We start from the raw sequence: 26,559 nt of genomic DNA, 5'->3' as shown, positions 1-26,559 counted from the left end.
GGGGGACAGAGTGAGACTCCAACTCAAAAAAAAAAAAAAATAGACTATAGAGGTACATTACTGGGATCGTAAGTTAAATTCAGGATTTAAATTGAAAACGAACTCAATGTTTACAAACAAACCCTTAATGTTTACAAAGGCACTTATTCACAGAAAATTAAATCACCAGAATTATGATAAATTTTACTATTAAACATTAGTCATGTAATTTAGAAGAAATGATTGTCGTGTTTATCATTCATTTTTACATATTTATAGTTAATGGATTTATACTGATTTAAGCACAAATATCTTAGAAAAATAAAAAATAAAATTGCTATTCACAAAGATGAGAATTTGGTTGTAAAAAAATATATTTCTTAAATCCACTCTAAAAGGCAATTTATAAAAGTTTCATAGGGAACTTGTAACTAGTCATACAAGAATGTGGTGTCCAGAGTAGCACCGAGAAAAGTGTTCCAACTAGAATTTAGTGATTGATGGACTTTGGTGTTCTTTCTCTTTAAGGCATTTAAAAAATGTTCTTCCACATTTATCTATATAGCAGCCCTCAAAGTCTATGTTTATTTGTTAATATCTTTTAGATACCAGTCTCTGAATTTTTTAGGGGTACTTTTGCACACATCTCATTAAAATGCTCATTCATTTTTGATGTTTTTCCCAAAATTTTTACTAGTGAATTTTCTTTTACTTCTTTTCTTAACTTATGAATATTTTGATTAATTTTTTCTCCAGTTTTGCATTTACCTCCCTGTGGTTTGGTATTTTAGTTATATATTTTTCTAGATCTGTCTAGTATTTTTCCCTAGAAATGACAGCAAATTCTACAATGTGATTGTGTCTCTGTGAGAATATCTAACTCATCCTTGGTTATGAGAATGTAACACTGAAGTTCAATACATTTGGTAGGTTTTGGTACTAATGAATTAAGAAAAAGAGGACAGTGATTTAAAACATTACTATTTTAATATTAGAAAGAACCTGACAAAGTGCAACTGTATTATTACATATAATTGCAGTCCAAGGAGAAAAATGTTAAGTTCCACTGGCTATTAAATGACTTGAAAAGCTACTTCCTCATTGCTATTACAGAGAATTATTTTTAAAGCATTAACATGTATTCAGATGGGCTAAAGCTTTATAATTAACTTCTCACTACACATGAAGTTCACAAATACTTAGTGTATGAGTCTGATAAGAATGCATATTGTTCTACGTGCACATGCTTGCTACAGAACAATCTATGCCAATGAAGGCCAAGCAGTATAATTGACAGTTCATGTTTAAAAAAATCAATTTTCTACAAAGCCTTTAATTGCCAGCTTACTCAACAGACCATAACCTTTTTCTCCTCCTTAAGGTCTCCTGTATTCCAAGTTTAAATCTTTATTGATCCTAACATTTTAATCAATAATGTTCATTACACTAGCTGAATCCAAGGGGGGAAAATCTTTATCTTTTTCTAATCATGTTGAAATATGTCTTGTGCTTTCCTGATAAAGCATGACCTGCTTTATCTTTTACTTACACTACTTATAACTACCACTTACACACTGTGAAGGGTTTTAACAGGAGACCTAAAATTTTTCCTCATTTTCTAAATCTTTTAAAACTGATTTATTTCTCCTTACCTCAAGTTGTAATAAACAGCAGTACGGCAGCAAATTATCTGCCAGGAATTTTACATGCTTTCCCTTCTATTGTGAAATCAATGTACCCAGTAACATACTCTCATAGGGTACCTCAAAGTGTCACCTCCTTGGAACCAATCACCCATCACCTAACAGAAAAATCTACCTTCAGATAGACATGGATATTTTCTTTCCCCCACATATCAAAAAAAAAGAGATGGCAGTACCTATATGTGTCTTTTCATACTAGCCACTGTGCATCTTCCAACTAGGTCCCAGGATTAATTGGAAATTTTTAAAAAGTGAAAAATTTTTAATGAGGTCACTAGAAACATGTGGGAAATAATACCTGTAATTTGATATATGGATAATGAATCCAACTGAGGTTTTGCATTTTTCACTCACAGCATCACAGAATCCCATTATCCTAAATTAAGCCTGAGAAAGAAAGCCTACCTACCAGTAAGCCTACTTTTCTGTCAACATACCATTATTTGCCTCATAGCTTTTTATCTCTCTCAACTATCTCTATCTGAATGTCAAGTGGAAAAATTCAGCATTTGCAAGAAGCATTCTGATGCTGGCACTGTCTGAAGGACTCCAGGTCCAGAAAGTGGTCCATGGTTTTCTCAGTGGTGCATAAATATATACTCAGAGTCAGGTTTTACAAGAGCTCATTTCATTTTATACTTTCTGATTATCAGAGAGAATGATATGCTAACTCTGGACAAGAGAACCAAAAGAGTATATTAAAGGCCAGCAGTCCTCATTCAATATGAGGTTTCTTGCCTGACACCCCAATCTTCTTTCTAGCACAATCTGTGTTTGCACACTACATACAGTTAAATTAAAATTTAAATAAATTTCTATTTTTTTATCATATCTGGAAAATATAGGCCTTCAATTTTTCAGCTCCTTCTAGCTGCAACATCATTTTAAAAAATTCACACAACTCTTTTCCTAGGAGTCACAGAAATAATAAATGCCACGGAGTAGTATTTGTTCTTTATAAAAAGGAAAATATATTCACAGAAGAAATCTGTTCCATATTTTAGTAATAAGGCATTCCAAGTAATGGCTCTGCCTAGGGTATGCTTCTGAGGAAGCATGCCGGATAGGGTGGCAAGGTTATACAGAAATTGTTGATTTCCCTATAGAAAGAAAAAAGAAAAGGTCAAAATAGCTGTGCTTATAATTAATAAATCTTCTTGATATATGTTGTACTGAGGACAAACCCCAAATCACTCAGTTATTTTAGCACAGTTTTAGTATTGTTGGGGCTCAGAAAAAAATAACCCAACATGATGGCGTCAGAAGCAGCCTCAGAAGTGAAAGTTTTTCTATGACCTTCTCTTGTCCTCTTGTCTTTCAATCTCATTCTTCTCCCTCAAAGCTACCCATAGAAACTAGAATCTCTCTTCTCCATGTAGGGTCATACCAACCAGAATCCCTGTTCCCAAAAGCCAGTCATAAAACTTAAGAATATTCTGTGTACAAACTGGCCATAAGGCCTGGAGTTGTGGCTCATGTCTGTAATTCCAGCACTTTAGGAAGCTGAGGTGGGAGGATCACTTGAGGCCAAGAGTACAAGACCAGCCTGGGCAACATAGTGAGACCTAGTCTCTACAGAAACCAACCAACAAAAAACAAACCCATCTGGGTGTGGTGGCACATGCTTAAGGTCCCGCTGGTAAGTTAGGATGGTGCTGTTGCATCTCAATCTGGTCTGGGCTACAAGGAGACCTCGACTCCAAAAACAAACAAACAAAAAACCCAAAAAAACTGGCTATAAAGAAATTACGTGACTTACTTTCTTTGACTATTGACTATTTTATCACTTAGGTCATAAGACTCGCCCCAGCCCTCATTCCAGAGATGGCCCTGCCCCAGACCCCCAGAAGGAAGGAAAGCATGCTCAAAGAGGCCAAGAAGAATCTAGACAGACAAACCTTCCTGAGTTTCTTTATTCAGTCTATTAGCATTAGATCATTACCTTCTTGCTCAGTCATATTTCTACATGGCGGTCCATACTTTGTTGAATCTAAGCATAAAAATGAACAATTTCTTTTGATTCTTTGGGTCTTCATTCGGAGTGCTCCCATCTATACATGTTAAATAAATGTATATGCCTTTTCTCCTATTAACCAATCTGCCTCATCCCAGTGATTTTTCAGGGAACCTTTAGGGGGCCGATGGCTTTAGTTTCACAGTATAAATGCAGCCTATAGCTAAGGAGTCCACTTTCATTTGAAAGACATTTGATTTAGCAATGCTATGAAAGAAGTACAGAAAAGTACTTTTCTACTAATTCACTGATTCATTCGCCAAGTATTTTTTGAGTGTCTACTTTGCACCTACAGGTACTATAAAGTACCAGCTGGAGTAGATTTACCATAGAGCTAAAAAAGCTTGAGTTTCAGGGCCTTTTATTTGTCTGGATCTCTTTCAAGGTTCTGGGAGGGGCCCTAGCACTGTATTCACATAGTCATATTCTTTTACAAATTCGTAAAAGCAAAGCGTTTGAACTGCAAATGGTTATGGCTGCTGTCTTCTTTGCATCCTACCTTCCTTCTGTTGTGTTGGGTAGTGTTCAAATGACTGTGTGGTTATTTCTGAAGCCAAGCTAAAGAAAGTTGACTTAGGGATGCATTCAGGCTAGGTCTACTGGGACCTATTTACACAATTCACAGTTACTTCCATTTATAGTTAGGTTATATTGTAGTATCCTGGTCTAGGAATGTCTTCCAGAGTATTCCTACTGACATTTCAAAGTTGTCTAATGTTGAAAAGGAGGTGCAGGGCTAGAGGTCATGATGTAATATGCTCACATCTTCAGGACTAGAAGTGTGTATGTGGTGAAGGAGAAACAAGGTTGGAATGTATGGAGCCAGAAGCTACTCTGGAATATTCTCCCAAACACCATGGTTCATATGCTAAAGAAGCTTATAGAGTTTTTGTATTTGATAACAATTTAAAAATTTACAAGGCATGAGTAATAATGCATTTTGATGTGGAAAGCCTTTTTAAAACTCAATAATTTAAATTTCATCACCCATGCTAGAGAATAGACAGACTAATTTTTCTATTCTCTCTATAGCAAATTGTATTAGAAAGTTGTTATACTCTGAAGAGGCAAAGCACATGTCACTAAAACTTGTGGGAGAAAAAATACAGAAGAGGGGCAGGTAATAAAGTAATAATATATGACCTTTCTAGATTTTGTAATGCTTGTGGTGTTTATTATCATTTTAAGCATTGCAATTTGTTTTTTTCTTACATTCTGAACAAATATTAATTTGCATTTCTATTTTTGTTTTGCATTTTTTAATTCTTTTTCTTAAGGAGGGCACTTAACTCCAATGTATCAGGATATAACAGTGAAAAAGTTCAGTTCAGTCCCAACTCATGACAATCAAATTTTAGTGAGAGGAAAAAGAAAATAAAGAAGGAAATACATAGTATCAGGTGGAAATAAATTATCCAGAAAATTAAATGTTTGTAGCAGGATAAAAAATGGAATGATATTAATAGAAAATGTAATGGCAGTGGGAGGTGCTATTTTGGAGAAGACCATTTCAGGAAGAATAAATGCAAAGACCCTGAGGTGAACATTTGCTCAATCTGCTCACAAACAAGGGTAGATCCCTTTGTGCCGGTACACACAGAGAGAAGAGGAGGTTAGAGAAGTAGCCTACATTCAAACATGCAGGACCTCAGGCATCAGAGTTTAGGAGTAAGTGGGCTTCTTAGTTATTCATCTGGTTGATATTTTTAAAAGTCAACATTTACATTACATAATATAAAAGAACAATTTGTTAAGCAAATTTTCAAATGAATTTACTAGGCCCCTAACTATAACAGCTTATCAATACTGTATTCAAAGCATCTTAAGTTCTTTCCAGGGGCAACATTTGCAAAAGCAAACTCTTCATTCTCTCCCATTTTCTACCTCATTTCCCCGGAATCTAACTTACTCCACCAAACCCGGAGTTTCCTTCTGCTCTCAGCCAGCATCTTGATATCTGGAACTTGTGTCTATTTGTTCTCTGTCTTTCATCAGTTTCAAAATATCCTGGGACCTCTCTCTAAATGTAAAATGGCAGGTGACAAGAGGTTTCATGATTAGAGGCACTGGAGTTTGAGGACAGTCTTGTATGTCACTGGACAGGTTACTTCTACTATCTCAGCCTCTGTCTCCTCCTCATAAAGTGTCACAGGAATGACCTGAGGTGATGTGTGTGATGGCTCAGCCATGTCCATGGTGATGCCATTTCCATCTCTCTTTGCTACCGAGTTCATGTAGTAAGTCTGTTTACAGGAGCCTCTTCATTATGGGTAACACATGATTTGGAAAAATTTAAGGAACATAGCTTCTGTACATCCCAATTTCTCAAATCTCACCATATTTTGACTATTTAAAAAGTTTGTACTTTATATTTCTTTTTATTCTAAAGAAGTTGTTTATTAAAGTAACCCTGGGGTAAACAATGATGTTTTAAGATTATAATAGGGCAGTTCCCTCAGGTCCCCTCCCATTGTGGGAGCTTTTCTGTCCTCTCAATAAATCCTGATTTCTCAAAAAAAAAAAAAAAAGATTACAATAATTACATGAAGATAATGAGAAACTTACACCAATATCTCTTTTATAAACTGGGTTCAGTTAAAGTAGAGCCTAGTCTACCTGATTATAATTTGGCACTTGCTGATAAAATTCTCTGTGGTTTTCATTTCAAGTGTTTGTTCTCATCAATCCCAGCCACCATGTTTTGACTATTTTATATGGCAAACTGCAGAGTTAAGGGTCAGAAAAAGCATGTGAAATGGATTCCCTTTACTAAACCTATTTCCCTTTGTCAGGGGTACAAAGGGATCAAGAGGCAATCTTCCCATTCTCTCTTCAACTAGGTCTCATTGCAGAAACAAAGACAAAGCTCAGTTTCCTAAATGGGATTACATGCAAAATATTGTATTACAACCATTTTTAACTGATGCTATATCTAGTTAACTTTTTAAGACCTCAAGTCTTACTCAAAGTGGATATTTTTAACATGTTAATGCTCCCATTTAAAATGATTCATAACATTTCTAGAGTAAATTAGATAAACGATTCTTGAAACTCAAGGACCTTCTACGTACTTGGTCTTTTACTATGATCACAGACAAAGGGCAACCATTTTATTCTAAAATAGGTTTTACATTTCAAAACTTTCAGCTATCTACCTCTAGATTTAATGTTAATTCAAACTTGTACACATGAAAGTCCATCTCCCAAGGGTTGAAATGCATTAAATTAAACTCTTGGGGAGATACAACACGCTTTTTGAGCCACAAGGGTGATGTGCAGTAACTCACAATGAAACTGCCATAGGAAACCAGAACACTGCAAAACTTATGGTTCTGCGCTCTGTTTTCCTAGAATGGATTTATTTGCTAGTGCTCAGCATGTACACTGTAAGAACTCTGATGTTCTGCTTGGTAGCTAATCATTACATTGCTATCTCTAGGGGGCAATTTCAAACGTTTTTATTACTAGTGGAGGAGGGCTATTCAGACTCTAGTTAAAACCTGACACATTAAATAAAATACATTAAAACCTCGAGTGATAATGATCTCTGAATTTGTAGTCATAATAATTTGCTATAAATTGACATTATGTAGGTATGGAGGTAAAAACATTTTTAAGCAATTAAAAATAGAAAATGTAACCTTTAGAAAAGAATGTGTTTTATTTTCTCACATTTTTAAACTCGAGGGTGGGACTGAACATTCATTTGAAAATTTCTATTGTTTTTCTCAATAATGTTACATACTCAGTTACCATTAAAAAAAATTCCTAAAAAAAAGAATCCATTGCAATTACTGAATTTAAGAATATAAGCTTAGACTTTGAAAGTTACCTGAACAGTGGTTTTTAACTATATTGTATATTAAAAATATAATTGAATCATGTGAATAAAGACCTTTTTTGTGCTAGTACAGATTTGTAACTAGTAGAATGATTTCCTGCTAGAAAAATATGATATTTGGCAAACACACTAAAGGCATGTGTCAGGGTTTTCTGAGGTGAAGGGACCACAGGCCAAACAAGCTTGACCAGCTATGAATATGGCAGCACTTGACACTGTCCATTTGCAATCCATATAAACTGGCAAATTATCAAAACTCATTTTGATTTGCTTGCATTAATATGGAGGTTAGTCTGATTCTGTATTAGATACATATAAAGGGAAATAAATATTTGTCAACAATTTTGACACCAGTGAGTTTTACCTCTATGTAGAATTCTACCAAATGATCACAATCTGATTTTGTTTTCTAGCTCTAGACTTCCATGTGCATTACAGCTCATTTCGCCATCCTTTATAAAGGATGCTGCCTTTAGTCATGAAAACAAGAGGAGAAAATTCCCTTAGGGCAAACGCAGCCCTCAGAGTCTATTTATAAGGACAACCTGAGAAACCCATTATTTCGATAATATTCCTTACATAAATTATAAGTCATTATACAGTTATAGATTTATATTTAGAATCTGTCAGACTTAGATCTTAGAACAAGGAAGTATTTTCCACAGTCTATGAAAGTCATTTTCTTCTTCTTCTTCTTTATTTAAAAACCAGGTCATTATCTGTTCAAATGACTATGGCAAACCAGTTATTAAGAGTCTAGCCACCTGGTTTTACAAACTCCAAAACAACACTTTAACTTCTGTTCTGGAAAGCCTGATGCAGGTTAGTTTTAGCAATCTGTGAACTAAAGACACATTTCTACCTGTTGCAAAAGTGTAAATGAATTCTGCTCAGTTTTCAAATGCGTTTTACTACTTTCTGTACTTTTCTTGTGGCCCTTTTTTATTCAGCTATTTTTTAAAAATCATCTGTCTGAAGCAGATATGTTAGAAATTCACTGACCCCGATGAGAAAGAGGTTAAAAAAAATGAGACGTAGAAGTTATCCTCCTCAGAATGGGTGTGTGAAGATGAAAATTACTGCTTTCCAAAGATCTTTGTCTAAGGATTTATGACTATCCACTATATTTTACCTCCAGGGTGAAGAAGTTTATAAACCTCCAAGTTATCAAATTAAACTCATTCCTTACAAGAGATTAATGCATGTGTGCAGTTCAGTGTGTTAATGTATCTACTGCATTTCGTGCTTATTAATTTCATATCCACATTATCCCTCAAATCTCTTCTCTCTAGCTGTACTGCTGATATCATCTCTTGCCTGGAATGATGCAACCAACCTCCCTGACCTTTTCTGTCTGGCTTCTTCTCATTGGTCTTCCTCCATAGTGAAGGTGATTTTTAAAAAATTGCCAATGCATGCATAATGAACACTTGTATACTTAATCCTGAATTGTATCCCACATCTTTAAAATTAAAAAATAAAAGAAAATACAAAAAATTGCTGATGCAAATGCAAACATTTGAATAGCTTACCATTCCTTAATGAGAAGTACAACATCTTCACAATATGGCTCCTGGTTTCCCTCACTTCTATTCCATGCTTCAACTTCACTGTTTACAGTTCTCTGCAATCACCAGTTCTCATAGTTCTCATGTACTGCTCCCTCGCTTATATGATCTCATATGCCCTTAAGTCACATACTACACCTCTTATTCTACTATATCACACTTGTCTGGAAAGTGTAAGGATTAAGAATGTGGACACTGGAGGTAACTTTCTGAAGTGAAACCTGGCTTTACTAATAACTATGTGACCGTGAGCAAGTTCCTTAAGTTGCTTTCTCCTCTGTAAATTGAGTTTAATAATAATATATACCTCAGATAATTGTTTTCAGGAATACATGAACTAATTCATATCTAGTACTTAGTAGAGTGTATAAATACTAAATAATTTATGTGTAGTACTTAAACAATGTAGTACATTCTCAACAGATGTTAGCAAATTTCATAAATATTACCATCACCACTACCACCAATAGGCTGGACTAATGTCTGCTGATTATAGCCTCCTAGATCCTAGCATATTTCCTGGGACTCGGTAAGCATTCAATATATACTTATTGAAATAATTACATAAATTCCTAATGTGTGCCACTGGTGTTATATGCATACTCCTAAAAGATAATATTTATTTCTTTATATTATGCATTTGCTACCTATTTGCTTAAGAAGTGTTCACTTGTCAAATATATTTGGTGAAGTTACAAATTCATTGTAAGGACAATAAATATTAGCAAAAAGGAATCACAGATTCCCTTATGGCTTATAAGTGTGATCTGAGTCTTCTTCCATAACTAATGACTTGCAATTCCCTTTCTCTGCACTTAACCATTGTTCCTACCATGTCTGCTGGTTAACAACTCTGTATGACTTCTACCAATATGTGGAAAATATATATTATAGTATACTGATTAATTAGTCATATTAATTCTATTAACCATTGTTACATCAAAATTATCCCCTTATTATTTACCAACATTTTCCTGAATCAGAAGAACACTTTTGAAACCTCAACAGAATTGTCAAAATAATGAGTTATATACATTCTTCCTATCATAGCTTGAAAAGTGTGTACTTGTTCCTTTGAGTCACTTCACTTAATCCGATCCTAACTATCTTTCTCCGATTTTTATAATTAGAGAGAATAGGAGATAGCTACACAATGTGGCTACATAGTGTGGCTGTCTAGCTTTCCAGTGTAATTTCTTTGTCAAGACACCAGACTCTAAGTACAGTGAGGGCAGGGATCCTGGGATCTTCCTGGTTGGTGTAGCACAGTGCTTGTCACATAGCAGTACCCCCACAGGGGTTTTTTTCCTCCCTTCAATGAATAAATGAATTAAAAAAAAACTAGTGCCTGATTATTTTTAAGTTTTAAATATTTATCGTTAGTATACATTCTTAGTTTTTGAAACAAGGAGAGAAAACTTCTTATCCTTGAATTCAAGGGTAGTTGTTCTGCCCTTGAACAACTTTCTACAAGTTATCAGAAGAGGATTCTAAAAATAAGCTCTACCCAAGCCCTGTGTTTTGTGTATTCTATTTCTTACAGATCAGAAGAATTAGCTCTTGTGTTTTTCATCTTACAGTGACCCATTACTGTGATTTTGAATAGTTTCCACAGGGTTTCCTATTTTTGGTAGTCATTTCAAACAGATGTGCCTCATATTTCTAACTCTGCAATGAGAAAATGAATTCACGATCAGAAACACAGATTAGATTGAACAACCTAAGTGTTCACTAATGCTAGATCTATACAGATGCCTTCATATACATTGGTCATTTAATCCTCACACCACCTTCATGAGAAAGAAATCATTATTCCTGTTTCACCAATGTCCCTGAGAGACCAGGTGATGTCATCACTTCCTTACACAGCAAGTAACAGGATTCTAAACCCATTTTCTGATTCAAAACCCAGGGATCTTTCCACTATATCAAATTCAAATCACATTGGTTAATACATTTAGAGAATCCTAGCTCCCTACATCCATAATTCAACAATCATATTCTTGGTCTTAGCATTTGTATTTCAAAGATATTGTTTTCATAGAGATGAATTCAGGCAGCCCAAATTACTTCACTATGAATATAGACTTCATACTAAAATGAATTCATGATTAAAAAGATACTAGATTTGAAGCATGCTAAGTAAGTATATCGATTGTAAAATGACCAAGTAGTAAAAATAAATTGAAGGGAGAACATATTCCTTCTTGACTACAGATTTGCATTTTTCTATACAAAATGCACTGTTCTGTGTAAAGTGTGTTCGTTTATGTAATGATCACATTTATCCTGGCTTCTAATTACTTTTAACTACAGAGCAGAGAGCACCACTGTGAAAAGTCTATCGACAATTAGAATGAAGCACCTGATTGAAGAAACTAATTCTTTAATGTCACAGTTATATTTTCCCTGCTTCCTTTCATTAACTTATAAGGAGGAAGAGTTGTACACCTGAGGGCTAAAGCAGTATGTTAAACACTGATCAATCCCCAAGTGGCTGCTATGGTTCTACACAGGCAGAGTCTTTGCAAAAGCCGGCTGCTGACCTATTGATCTTTCTCACTGTATTCAACCTTAGCAATGCTTTGGTAACAAGCGAAAAGTTTGAAAACACTGCCACAAGTCAGTGGGGATTTGAACTCAATACTTATGTTCTTGCTCCCTTGGAACAGTGAAGTACTTTTTAAAATGAAACACATAAATGCCTTTATGTGAAAAAACAAAATGCAAACCGAGTGCTTTAACGAGTTATCCTGTACATACACACTCACATGCATATAATAAATTATTAAATATTGACACTTTCCCTTTTGGAAAATTTGAATAACACTACAATAGCTGCAATTCAAAACCAGTCATCGCTCAGGGAAGTTTTCAGTATAATTTATAGGAATAACCTCTGGATATCTATTGATGCTTTCAACATTATTAATTATTTGACTCCTGTCAAACAGACAGCCTTGATGAAATCTTCCCATGACTCTACTGGGTTCCTATGTTTCATAGTAGAGAGCTGAAAGACAAGAGGTTATGAGTAGTTGAAAAGAAAGCAAAGAGAAGACAGGCAGAGAGGAGCTCCGTGGAAAACCACTGAACAGAATGCAGAACGATGGGTAACAGCTGGGGTGAGAGCCAATCCTGGCAGCAGAAGCAGAGCTCGATTGAATACTTCGCTCATTCCATCTATCTTAAGGCAAAAAAGCAATCGAGTTGAAGGGGCACATTTTCAGCGCTGCACAGGGAATTAGCCATGAAATTCTCATTAGAGATAATGGGACTTTCTATTACTACTTTCAATACATTCTCTGAAAGTTCTCAGCATTTATCTTTAAACCTAGGCTTAAAATCAACTGCCAGGCAAAAACATTCCACATCCCTCATTACTTTCTATTCAAGCACATTAAGGTGTGTTTTTCTTTGACATAGTTTCATTGTGGAGGCTAGCATGGGGTGATTGGGGACCTTTTGGGGTTGGGTAATGAGCACTTAGGCACCCGAGGAGGTATCTACTATGCTGAGAATGTGTATGAATATTAAATAGTTGTACGTTAGGGCCTGAAATACCACAGCCACCAGGTTTCAACCTGCTTCTCCACATTTTGGATGCTTCAGCCTGAATTCTTTCACCTATTTATTTTATTTCCATTTTGTGATCTAATGGAATAGGTTGGATACCTATCCCAGATATCTGAAGTTCCTCAACATTACCTCTCTGGTCCTGTCTTCTCTAATTTGCCACCTGACTTTTGTCCTTACTCCTCATAGGTTCTCTGAGGACATGGATACTGAAGGTGTCCAGTACATGGCTTTATCTGTCATACCAGTTCTTTGACACTGAACCGTAATTGTTTTCTTTTTGGCCTGTTTATCTGAGACACCGAACAGAACTTTGTATGTCTTGATACCTTCCAAGTGGATCCATCTGTGTTTTATCTGCTCATCAGGGTGTACACAAAATAGGGAAGTGCAGCACCCGGGAGTATCAATATGCTATATGCATTATTTGAGATTCTTTCTTCATTTTCTCAACTTCTACAGTTGGCAGCTGATTACTCTTTTCTCTTGGTTCTTTAGCTTGCAGGTGCCTTCTCCTGGAATACCTCTTCTCTGCTCCTAATGCCCCAAGTGTACTCCCTGAAAATTCTTAGTAATATTTAAACCCAGCTCAAATATATATTTGTAAAGCCTTCTTTGACATGGTCCCCTTCTTGCTTTCTGTATTAATATCCCCCACATCTGTTTATCCACAGCCCCAGATCTTTAATCCTTGCTTACTGTGAATCCATCAAAGGACATTTGAAATTTAACACATAACAGTGTAAACGATTAAGTCAACATGCCTCTCCATAATCCCCTCAAATAAATGCATATTTTCTTCCTGTGGCAGCCCCCTTTCCAAACTGGTCAGTTAGAATCATCAATACTTTGCTCTCATGGTTGAATTAGCATGTTAACTTGACAGGATTAAGAAGTACCAAGACAGCTGGTAAAGGACTAATGATTCTCAACACTTCAGTAGGCATATAGAGTCTGTCCTTCTGCTGAAAGGGAAACCAGATGGCTTGGCATTTGATTAGAATGAGTGGGCTGCACTAGGCAACCTATAAGGGTGTTTGGGAAGGAAGCTGGTGTTTGAGTTTGTGGACTGGGTAAGGAGGATCTGCTCTCATTGAGGGTGGGCACCATTCAGCTGGCTGGGGATCCAGATGGAACAAAAAGGTAGAGAAAAAGTGAATTTCACTCTCTCTCTCCCAGAGCCGAGATACCCTTTTCCTCCTGCCCTTGGACATCAGAACTTTGTGTTCTCTGGTCTTCAGACTCTGAGACTCATACCAGTGCCTCCCTCACCTCCCCAGTTCTCATGCTTTTAGCCTTGGATTGGGAGTTTAACCCATCAGCTTCCATGGTCCTCAGACCTTCCAACGTGAAGTGAGTCGTACTACTGGTTTCCTTGGTTCTTTAGCAGGTGGCCTATTGTGGGACTTCTCAGCCTACACAGTCAAGTGAGTCAATTCCTCAAATAAATCCTCTCTCCTCTCTCTATCTCCTTCCCTCTCTCTTTCTTGATCTATCTTTATCTTTCTATCTCTAACTATAGAGGGAGATATATAGATATAGATATCTAGATAGATAGATATATAGATGATACATATAGATATAAATATAGATGTATATAGATATATAGATACCTCCTAACAGTTCTCTCTGAAAAACCCTGACTAAAATGCTCTCCCTCTCCCCTATTCTCTACTTCTCACCAATCATTCAGTTTAGTTGGTTACTGTTTAATACCTTTCATAGCTGTCTTTTCCCTTCTAACTTCTGTACCAATGCCTTAGAGATGATGGGACTCATCATCTCTTGCTATACTTTTGTAAAATATTACTGCTTCCCTCCCTCTATCCTTGTCCCATTATAGACTATGACAGTGATCTCTATTTTAAAAATATATTTTTAAATATTTTTTTTTTTTTTTGAGTTGGAGTCTCACTCTGTCGCCCAGACTGGAGTGCAGTGGCCGCTCCTGGCCACCACAGCCTCGACCTGCTGGGCTTCGGCAATCCTTCCGCCTGAGCCTTCCAAGTAGCTGGAACTACAGGTGTGTGCTATCATACCCGGCTAATTTTTTTATTTATTGTAGAGACGAGGTCTCACCAAGTTGGCCAGGCAGGTCTCGAACCCGCGGACTCAGGCAATCCACTCACCTCAGTCTCCCAAGGTGCGGGATTACAGGTTGAGCCACCTTACTTTATCATGTTATTATTTTTCTGAAAATTCTTCATTGGCTTCCTAGCACCTTCAAGGGAGAGTTGTAAATCCTTCACCTGGCAGGCAGGACCCCTGTCTAGTTGCTAGGCTCATCTCTATGCACTGTTTCCCTTTCACTTGACTGCCCAGAACTAGCATACTATTTCCTGTGCCTGCCAGCAATGCAGCTACTTCACACTTACATATTATCTTTTCATACTACTCCTTTTTACTCGATTTCCATCAACTGATGAGTGCCATTCATGCTTTAAAAACTGTAACAGGAATTTTCTTACTCCCTTTTGGGGATTTATATCTCAATCTTTGTTCCTCCTGAATATAGGAGAAGACCTGTTGCCAGTGTAAGATGAACATCACTACGGCAGAGAAGTTGCTTCCTTCCTTCAACCTCCTCCATGTTACCTGCTCTCCTGTTCCAGCCTCATGTATAAAAAGAAGCAATTCTTACCATGCAGAAAAAAAGAAACATTTGTATTGGCAAGAGACTCATGTTTCTTTCTTCCCCTGGAAGATGGAAAATTTGGCTTACATCACTTATTAGAGTAGTTATAAAATCTCTAACCCTGACATTCTCAGGAATATATCCCAGAAAATGACTGGAATTGTATTTTGCTTTTAATAGAATTTACAGATTTAGGAAAGTCAACAACTTCAGGTTATTTAAAATAAACATCAAAGAAGTATGCCCTGCCTAAGAGCTTTAAAGTAGATTCTGTATCACTGTTAAATAGCTAAATACAGATACAATTTAGTAATGCAAATACTTAAATATAACTTCAGTTTATTTAAAATAAATATTGGAGAACCATGTCTTTTTAATAGTTTTAAAGTAGATTCTGTGTTTATCACTGTTACATATCTAAATACAAATACAATTTGCAATGTACATACTTAAATTGCACTAATATGCTCAAATAGCAAAATTAGGTTTGGCAAACACAGATGACATATAACTAATAACTATGTATTCATATGTTTGATATATCCTAATTACTTAGACTTTTCTTATTTTAATGATGGATGGTAATCACATATAAACTCTCATTTTAAATGTGTTAAGGCCTGTTTGGCTTAACCTCACATGATTCTTAGATGTCAGAACTAGAAATTACTGAGACAAGACGTTACTCTCTCATCAGTAGTTTTATTAATCTTTGTTCACAGTTCATATAATTTTAAAAAATAAACACTTTCAAATGAAATAATCTGATATACTTAGATTCATATCAATTAAGCAAAAAAATGTAGGTTACAAGACAATGCTATCACATGTAAGTGTCACCACCTTTTTGGGGTGAGAATCTTTTTGAAAAAGATAAAACAATGAAACAGCTATCATATTTTAAAATATCTGATATCTTCCTATAATTTTAACAATATACTTATATTATTTGGGTGTCTAAAATAGATTAAATTTGAGTTTTTATTTGCCTATCTTACACTCAGTAACATTTAAAATTCTAAACTTCTAATGAAGAAAATATATGAAAATAACTAAGACACACTTATGACAACTAGTTTTCTTTATGTAAAGAAGATAGTGCTACCTATCTATCATGAATAGGATATATTTCCTCTTTCTCCCAGAGCTCCACATTATTGCAGTATTTTATTTTTTCCGTTCCAAAAATTAAAGCACAGTTTTAGAACTTCTGCTCATTGGGACTGTACAAATATCTTTGGATCATGGGTTAGCCAAAATGTTTCTTCTGGGCTATTTAGCCATCTTTCTAGTGATATAAAATTCAAGTGTCTCCTGTAATCTTGTTACGTCCTGGATCTCGCAAAACTTTTCTGCACAAAAAAATAAATGAATACATTTTAAACTTTCCTGTGCTTATTGAAGTAGTTTATTTTTTTCTGCCCCATACGTAGAATCTAACCTACATATAGAAATCCCTAGAGTAAACCTATTCCTTTTACTTACTATGTCTTCACTGCACAGCAAAGAAAAGATGCAGCTTCATCCTCTGCCCTGTGGGGACTCTTTGATGACCTAAGTCAGGTTACCTTGAATGCTCTACTTTTACACGATTCTGCATTACCTAATCTGAGCTTATTTGTCAATTCGTCCTTTGATGTCACAGTAATGACAGAATAAAATATTATGAAGAAAGAGTCCTTTAAAAGTTCAAACAAAAGTGATTTGAAAAAAAAATTTTTTTTTTGAGTTGGAGTCTCACTCTGTCACCCAGACTGGAATGCAGTGGCTGCTCCTGGCCACCCCAGCCTCGACCTGCTAGGCTCTGGCGATCCTTCTGCCTCAGCCTTCCTAGTAGCCAGAATTACAGGAACGTGCTACCATGCCCGGTTGATTTTTTAATTTATTGTAGAGATGAGGTCTCATCAAGTTGCCCAGGTGGGTCTCGAACCCGTGGACTCAGGCAATCCACTCCTCAGCCTCCCAAAGTGCGGGATTACAGGCTGAGCCACCGAGCCCGGCTTAAAATTTTTAAACTGATAGTTACTTGAATATTATTTTGTAATTGCTTCTAAGAACTGAGAGTCATTATGCTGTCCATTGTCATTTGAAATAAAAACTTTCATTAACCATATTGGTAGTACACTTCTCTTTTTGGTTGTTTTGTATTTTAACTAATTAATTTCACTTTTTAACAAACGCTTATAATCATACTTTGGGTCCAGTGTTCTGGTTATATGATAGGTTATACCAACTTCAGTTGGTGGGGAAAGGGGAGAGGGATGACCCCAGGAATGCAAACCCTGTTTGCAATATTGTTAAATGTGAAAATATACTTCAATTTCCAAATAACCAACTAATACATGAATTTTGAAAATAGACCCTGTTATGAGTTTCAAGTCAAGTCCAAAGAAAAAAAGGAAATAGACCTCTCTTAATTTTGTAATTGTGTATGTGTGTGTGTATGTGTGTAAAGAGAGAGAGAGAAAAAGAGCCTTTTCATTCCTAAAACTTCTATCTATGTTAAATCTAATTTCTATTATGTATTAAGACAGTCTAACATTGCATTACACAGACAGTAGCTAGCTTGATATTCACCATTACTATGTGTTTCAGCAATGCTAACAGGCACAGACTGTTTCTTTCTCATATCTGTGTGGGGGTCAATACACAGGATAGTTATGAAGCAACTGGAAGCCAGTGCTGGTGAACTCTGATATAGTGAGACCCTCTGCTTACAAACCCCCATAGAATGGTGAAACAAACAAGGTAGCCTAGTTAAAAATCCAACACCTTGTTTCCTAGAAGAGATTCACCCTCATAACAAAGCACAAAGGTAAAAAGGTGATTCACATCTCCAGTGTTTTAGTTCAATGTCATCACATACTAATTAGAGCACAAGGCCTGGACTGAAATCACCTACCTTCCCACATGGCCATACCTAGACTCTGACACCACTGATAACCCATTATTTAAAAATATAGAGGAAAGACAGTCTAAGGCCACAAATTCTCTGGAGCAAGTACTTAGAGGAGAAAAGTGTGTTTACAGATTTCTTGCTCTCACTAGAAATTTCTTTCATATATCCTTTATCCTTTCAGGTATCCTCTGGAAAGATCTACCCCTTTGTTCCCACTGGCTAAGGATATAGGAACTAATGTGAAGGAAGGAAAAATGGCATCTTTGTTTTTGGACTAAGATCATGCCTTGGGTTTGATAACATTTGCAGTATACTAATTTATACTGGTTAAAGAAAAACAGTTGGCTATTAAGCAGGGGTGGGAATAAAGAACCAAAACAAACTAAAACACCACATTGAATGGAAAAATGACACAATAAAAAGTACAAGAAATTTAGAAATCCTTGTAGCAAGCTTTTTGATAACCTCCAACAAATAACTGGCATGGGTACAAAAGAGAATTTGAAAAGCCTCAGTGCTGATTCAATACCTTGAAAAGGTTCAATCTGGCAAAAAAATAACTTTGCCTACAAAGCAGGTATAGAAAGACAATAGCATGAAGTTTTGTAGAAAAGGGAATTCAAAAGATAGCAAATACTTTGACTTGTTCATCAAAGAAGTACAGATTAAAGAACAATTGAAATATAATTTTGCATATAGTAAAGAGGCGCAGTATAAATATAGATTATGATATCCAATGCAGACACAGTTAGGAGGGAAGAGCCACACCACTATCTACTCTACCGGTTGTAGTATACATGAAGACAATCCTTTTGGGAACCTAAACAACAATATGTTAACCAAAAAGATTTACACCTGTAATTCTACCTGAACAATATTTCTGTCTGGTTTGTTTTCTTTCAGGCTAATGGAAAATAAAACTGAAATTTGAACAGAAACATACAGAAAGTTGCCTCTCTGCAGGTATAATGCACAATGGAGGAAAATATCACTAACGGATAGTTTAGTAAATTGTGGTATACCCACTGGTTGAAATATTACACAGCAAATAAAATCTTAATGAGCAAGTCTATGTGCACATTTAGGGGGAAATATATAAATTTTCTAGGAGCATAAGGCAGATTCTAAACTATACGCCCTGATCTGAATGTGTCCTTCCAAATTCATATGTTGAAACTTAATCACCAATGTGATAGTATTAAGAGGTGGGGACATTAAGAGGTGATTGAGACATGAAGGTGGAGCCCATATGGATAGATGGAGCTCCTTCCCCTTTGCTCTTCTACCATATGAGGACATAATGGTCAAGGTGCCTTCTTGGAAGCAGAGGCTAGGACCCTCACCAGACACCAAATCTGCAGGCACCGTGATTTTGAACTCCCTAGCTTCCAGAACTGTGAGGAAACATATTGATGTTCTTTATAAATTATGCAGTCTCAGGTTATTTTCCTATAGCAGCACAGATGAATCAAGATAGCTATATACTAACAAAGCTATGTTCAAATGTGTATTATTTGATAGAATTTACAAGAGCTAATGTAAAATGAGATTAAAAGAAGGTATGTCAGAACAAAAATGTTTTCCAGTTATCAAATTACTTTTAATTGTACTTATTTTAAAGAGCAAAAACCTGATCTTAAGAAGAGATTATCTTACTTCACTTCCACTATTCAATAGCAATGGAGATATTCAACGTTGAGTGGTTTAAGAGAGTATGAACAAGGAAGTCTATCAACAGACCTGTAATTCACAGAAAAGATTACCCCAGGAAAGAGAATTTAATAAAAACAAACCAGGCTAAATGCTATGAGAAAATTTTAACAATTCATTCTGAATTCTATTCCTACTCATCTCATATTCACTGTTATGTGTAGTTCTGCCAACTGACCCAGGTTGGCATTAAAACATCTAGACATTAATGCTAATTAAATCTGCCTTTTCATTCCAAAAATCCCTATTTGTCCCTTTAATATAAAACATATGTGACATAATTCAATAATTTAAAATATTTTAGATCTGGTTTTGCCCAATAAAATCAGGAAAGGCAGGAATCAACTATTATTGACTAAATACCATACTGCTATTTTTCATCTTGATTTAAAAGTAAGTGATAAAAATAGCTCATGTGATATTTATTCTGATTCATGCTGTGAATTTCTTCCCTCTGTCAGAACCTGAGGGTAAACCTCCGTGTTTAATGTTGCGTGCAGGTGTGGATCTGCTTGGGTTCCTCTCTAGCTGTCTGAATTAGAATTACTAAAGGATTATTTTAGAAACAGCCTTCTGTGGGAGTTTGGATTCCAATATAAATTAGTGCACATTTTATCATCATGAAAAATCTAAGCATAGCTTCCCTGAAAAACCAAAGATTATGTTAAATCCCTCATTTCATTTTGCATAATAAAGAATAAAACTGAACAATTTTCAAATAGTTTTAACATTAAATTCAGTCCCTGTCTTGAGTTATTGGTGCCTATACTTGGTAAAGGTCTCCTGAAGTTAACTAAAAGTTATATTTATTTGGAATCATAGAAAAGGAGACCATCAGAGTATTGTGAAACTTCAATGCTCTTTGTGACTCTAAGACACTAATCAGTGAATATAGCAATTATAAAATAGTTGTGGAATATCAGTTGGTTTCTCTTATACAATACCAGTCAAATTCTAAAATTGCTTACAGAACATCTGCAAGAATAATCTGGACAACTTAGTCATGGTCTCCAGGATTAAATGGCATATTTAACTGTATTACTTTCAGTAAATTAATGTGGAGTTAAGAGTACATGCTTATAGTATCAAAGTCTGAGGTGTCCCCTTGTTTGTTGCAGTGTATCTGGTTCTCTGATAACCATGATCTTGTCCCAGGGTAAGATAAAGCAAATTACATATAAAATAGTTTAGGTGATGACACTTTGTTGAGGCCACAATGGACTCCTCGCTGTTCCTTTATCACACAGGCACATTCCCACCTGAGGATATAAGTGCCACTGGTCCATTGGTCTAAACACTCTTTCTCTGAGATTTTTGCATGACTTACTCCTTCATTTTGTACAGGTCTCTAACGAAATCCCTTCCCCCCATCAAGAGGTGTATCCCTTTTTCCTCTCCTGTCTCTTTTTATTCCTCTGATTTCTGTGCTTATTTGGATTTACTCCACCTGCCAAATTGTTTATTTTATCACCCATTTCCTCTCAATGTGTGCACACTATATTACAGTCCTGTTTCAGTGCTGTCTCCAGCAACTAGAATAGTGCTGGCACATAATTGGTGTTCACTGCATATTTATTGAATGAATGAATACGAATGAGAACAGAATGAACATGAGTTTATCAGAAGGGAGAGATTACTTCTTTGCTAGCAAAAAAAAAAAACCATACTTTAAAATATTCAATTTATTCTGTTATATTTTCAATTAAGCTCTTAATAAACTTGTGATAGTACACAAAGTATACAACAATTAAAATAAAATGAAGAAGGTTATATATTTTGTTGACCACAAACACTTAATGCTCCTTTCAGACAAATAAACTTGCCATGTTTCATAAGCAAGATCATTCTGTGTAGGGCTTGAAAACTAGAATTTGGCCATACTAAGTCAAAATGAAATTTCACAGATGAGAGGTTGCTGTCCTGAATGGCCTTTCTTCCCTTTCTACCTCTATAACTGGATCTATCAAAACCCAATTCAAACATCTTCTTCCCTTTGGAAAGTTCCCAGATCTAACCATCTCAAAGATCTATTTTCCCTCTGAATTTTCTTCTATAGTTGCAACTTTTCTAGGTCACCTATGTTTTCTAGTACTCTAGTAGTTTTGGCTTTTTTAATCATTATGTTATTATTTTTCTTATTTTTTGTTAACTTTTGTTGTTTGCTCTTCAAGCTTCATGTCTTCAAAATGAACATTTTATGTTATTACATAGCCAACAGCACCAACCTTTACATGGATTAAGTACCAAGTAAATTTGAGTAAATAAGTAAACATCATCCTCAAAATCTAGTTGGCCTAATACTAAGAAAAGACTATGTTAATACTAAGAAAAGACTATGACAGAAGACTAGCTCCCTATTCAGACGAAAACGAGGATTAAAATTTTGCCCTATTATTTCCATTTACATGACTTTACTTCTTTGTGAAAATGGAGAGGTGACAGAATAGGAGCATGTGGTTCTGAAGAGGGACTTTACTTTAGGATCTCCACTCATGTTTGGAGTGTGTGTGATGAGACTGACGTAGTTATATGAACTTATAAACTTGTCGGGCTGCCCCAACAGAGCACAACTGCCTAAGACAAACCAAATGAAAAGGACTCATCAAAGGTTTACATTTGCACTTCCAGGAAAAGCACATTATGTGAGCTCCTGGACCATAATTGCTAGGAGTTAGAAGGCAGGTGCAACTCCAACAAGCATCCAGCTCACAACACTTGGGTTATAAGGACCTGAACCACCAAATAGTGGAATGCCTATCAAGTGCAGGGAAAAAAAATCAGTTTTCCTGAGCTAGTTAAATCAGCTCCTATTAAGCAACTTTACATAATGAATAAAATAGATGCATATCTTTGCACATACGTTACTACAAATGTAAATGTGATAAGATTTGGGGCTACAGTAATATAAATATGGGACTGCATTCATTTGTATGACTAAATAGTAAATGGAAACACAGGGGCAAAACCAGAAAAGGTCCAAAGTCTCATTCCAAATACATCTGAGTCCTTCAAATGCTTCCAGTTTTCGTTTCACGCAGCCCAAAATGTAAACAAGCAGCACCGAGTAAAATGAAGTGTAACAAAGACGCAGGCAAGGCAGGGAGGGTCACCTACCGATGCACACCGCTGCTGCACATGATGACGTGGCAGGCGCCTAGCCTGTTGCACAGCTCCGAGGAAACCGACAGCAGGCCAACTCCGGAGGCACTGCAAGCTGTGTTTGCACAGGCAGCTGTACGCTTGGATCTGATAAACGAGGCTACCAGTCGGTAAAGTTCATCCAAAGCATTGAGAGGCCTCATTAGCTGCAGAAAAAAAGCAATGGATGTCAAGTTACACATATTTAGTAAACTCCTTTTAGACGGGTTACAATTCACAGCTGTTATAACTTTTAACAAGTAATCTAAAATACCATTTCATGGAGGTAACGGAATCAGAGACTACACATATTTATTATTTCACAATGCTCAATAAGCAGAAAGATTAAATAAGGGAGGCATATAAATAATAAAGCATAAAGCACTAACAACCACAATCATCTATTTTTACCTTATCTATATAGGCAGCTTTTGATGTGGAATTTGGTGGTGAATTTGACTTGTCCAAGTAGAATGCCCTGTAAGAATCCCAAGAAGAAATTATCATTTGTCGTTAGAAACAACATAAAATGTATATGAAGGTGTTCAAATTTCACTGACTTCCTTTTAAAAACAAGTGAATAAACAAAATCATTGGACTAGAAGACTAGAACACCATCAGCTCCATTATATTGTGTGGCCTTAGAGAGATCACTTCATCTGTCTATGCTCAATTTCCTCATTGGTAATTTGAGGATAGCATCAGCTTTTACTTCATAAAGCTGCCATGAAGAGTAAATGAATTAATGCAGACAAGATGTGTAGAGCAGTACACAGAACGGCGTAAGCACTTATTAATATCTGCAATAATTATTTAAAAGTTGAAAAAATATTTTCTTGTGACTATAGGAGAAAATTATCCAATTCTTATTTATTGTAAAAATGTAAGATTGTGAAACTAGTACTCAAAAAACCTAACTTTAAACAGAATACCAATCTGATTCAGTCACTAAGTTATGCTTAGATTGGGAGTTAACCTCTCTGAGGGTGCAATGGCTTTTTTTTTTTTGTCACCAGGATACAATATGGTAATGATTATTTTAATACACAAAATGGAATCCTAATGGTCTGCAATAATTACCTGCAATTTTCAAAGAATTACTGATGCATTTGCTTTGCTTGTGGTTCAATAGGTTCAATACTAAACAGAGATTTTAAGGGAATGGCTTATGAAGACAGAATACATTTAACTTTCATTTGACCTAGCAACTATTTTTTTTAAATGATGGTAAAATATACCAATATGACACAAAATTTATCATCTTAAGCATTCTTAAGTGTTCAGGCCAATGGCATTAAATACATACACATTAATCATCTAGAAACTTTGTTGTGTTTTGAGTCGGAGCCTCACTGTCACCCAGGCTGGAGGGCAGTGACACTCTCACGGTTACCACAGCCTTGATCTGCCGGCCTCAGGCAATCCTTTCACCTCAGCCTCCCAAGTAGCTGGAACTATAGGCACATGCCACCATGCCCAGTTAATTTTTTGATTTATTGTAGAGACAAGGTCTCACCAAGTTGCCTAGACTGGTCTTGAACCCCTGGGCTGAGGCAATTCTCTTGCCTCTACCTCCCAAGGTGCTGGGATTACAGGCATGAGCCACTGCACCAGGCTTAGTATCCGTTTTTGATGAGGTGAAATTATTTCCAATGTGTGAAGTTTGAATATTGATGGAACAAAATTAAATGCCATAATACTAGAGTGAGTTGTCATGTTAGATATTTAAATAAAAGCTGAATATTGCCATTTCAGAGCACCTTTCAGGGCTTCAAAGTATTGGTAGATTACCATCAAATTGGACAAAATCAGTGAGGGAGAACTCTATGTCCTGGACTGGTTGTTTTGAGTCGCACTAAATGCGAGCATGCACACACTAGCATAGAGTGCTACTTCCATTACTAGCAGTAATGTTTGGTTTTTGTCTTTGTAAAGATAAGGTAACATTAATTAGTCAAGCTTTATACTTTAAATTAGGAAAGCTTTAACTCTAAAGAGTAACTTCCAAAATGACAATTATTCTCTTCCTCATTGAGAATTAATTTCTTCTTGTCTAAAATACATACTGAACATTTCTCAAAAACAATTTGTAAACAACTCAGTATTCAAGACTGACTGTTACTCATTATAACCTACTTTGCATTCCTAGGAGATTTCCAGGTACCATTTGCAGTTTCTAGGCCTAAATTCCACGCCCACAAATTTGTCCTGAGCACATAACACTGCCAGGAGTGTGGGGGCTACAGCAATACCAGGCAGCAACAGATCACAATTACTGGGTGAAGGTGACATACGCCACTGCCCAGCAGAATGTCCATCAAATGCCACGAAAACACAGTTCTATTTAATTGTGCAAGTTAGCACTAGCTCAAGAGCAAAATCAAAGATAGGAAGATCATTTTTGTGAAGACAACATTCAAGCATTTTCTATATTCCCCCAGTATTGGAAGAAGATAATCCAAGAGGAATGCTGTTATGAGAAGAAGAAATGAGGTTGAATTGTGGAAGATGCAGAAGTTGCAATTGGGTTGGATCTAGGGTAGTGCGAATGAGCAACTTAGAGAGACTCCAAGAGCCTTACAGTCATTTCCCTTCCATGTTCCCAACTCCCTTAGAATAAGTCCTTTATGGCCAGGAAGGGAAATGGCCCGGAACTTGCCTTATTGGCAGAAGACTGGCTGTTTTGCAAACATTACAGCTGTGTCTAAAAACTCATGTTTTTCTTAAAGTTCTGTGTGTCTTTTCATTTCAATTGTAAAGATACTTATTTTTGGATAATACTCTGGAAACCTGAGTATATGCCATTGTGCTTTAACAAATCAGAATTTTGCTCTTTCGCTTTACCTTTTAGAAAAATAAAACATTACAGATGTAATCAAAGCCTCCTGTCGTTCACTCTTCTCCACTCTCATTCTTGTTCCAATCTCTCCTACAGAAGAAAGACAACCCAGAAGCTGACATTTATTACCTCTACAATGTGCAAAGTCACCCACACTGTTGGCACAAGTAAAATTAATGAAGAATAGGTGTGTGCAGGACACTGGCTCATGCCCATAAGCCCAGCACTTTGGGAGGCCGAGGTGGGAGGATTACTTGAGCCCAGGAATTCGAGACCAGCGTAGGCAACAAAGCGAGCGCCTGTCTCTAGAAAAATTAAAAAGAAATTAGCCAGGCGTGGTATTGTGCCTGTAGTCCCAGCCATTTGGGAAGCTGAGACAGGAGGATCACCTGAGCCCAGGAGATTGAGGCTGTGGTGAGCCCTGATCTTGCCACTGCATTCCAGCCTGGGTGACAGAGTAAGACCCAGACTCAAACACAAACGGTGTGATCATCCTTCTTCCACTTTGTTTACACTGATGTTATTAGACTTTCAACCTTTGGTATTTTTATTTTCAAGTTGCACATATTTTTTGATCATTTGTGTTTCTTCCTTTATTTACCTGCTCGTGTTTCTTACTTTTATGTAGTTTTACTTTGTCTTTTTACATAGAAATTA

General features: G+C 36.2%; 1 protein-coding gene across 1 annotated transcript in view; it reads right to left on the bottom strand.

The window, feature by feature from the left end:
* PREX2 (phosphatidylinositol-3,4,5-trisphosphate dependent Rac exchange factor 2) overlaps window positions 1–26,559 on the bottom strand; it is a 264,759-nt gene that overhangs the window by 20,722 nt on the left and 217,478 nt on the right. Inside the window, exons 36-37 of the mRNA XM_008062862.1 lie at window positions 23,475–23,541; window positions 23,040–23,230 (exon numbers count right to left, since the gene is read on the bottom strand). Coding sequence (XP_008061053.1) covers window positions 23,040–23,230; window positions 23,475–23,541 — 258 coding nt within the window. The remainder of the gene's footprint in view (window positions 1–23,039; window positions 23,231–23,474; window positions 23,542–26,559) is intronic.

The sequence above is a fragment of the Carlito syrichta genome, unplaced genomic scaffold (genome assembly GCF_000164805.1).
Source record: "Carlito syrichta isolate Samal-C Ts95f unplaced genomic scaffold, Tarsius_syrichta-2.0.1 Scaffold305870, whole genome shotgun sequence".
Classification (NCBI taxonomy): domain Eukaryota; kingdom Metazoa; phylum Chordata; class Mammalia; order Primates; family Tarsiidae; genus Carlito; species Carlito syrichta.
The sequence above is the reverse complement of the archived record's forward strand: the minus strand, read 5'-3'. Positions and strand labels throughout refer to the sequence as shown.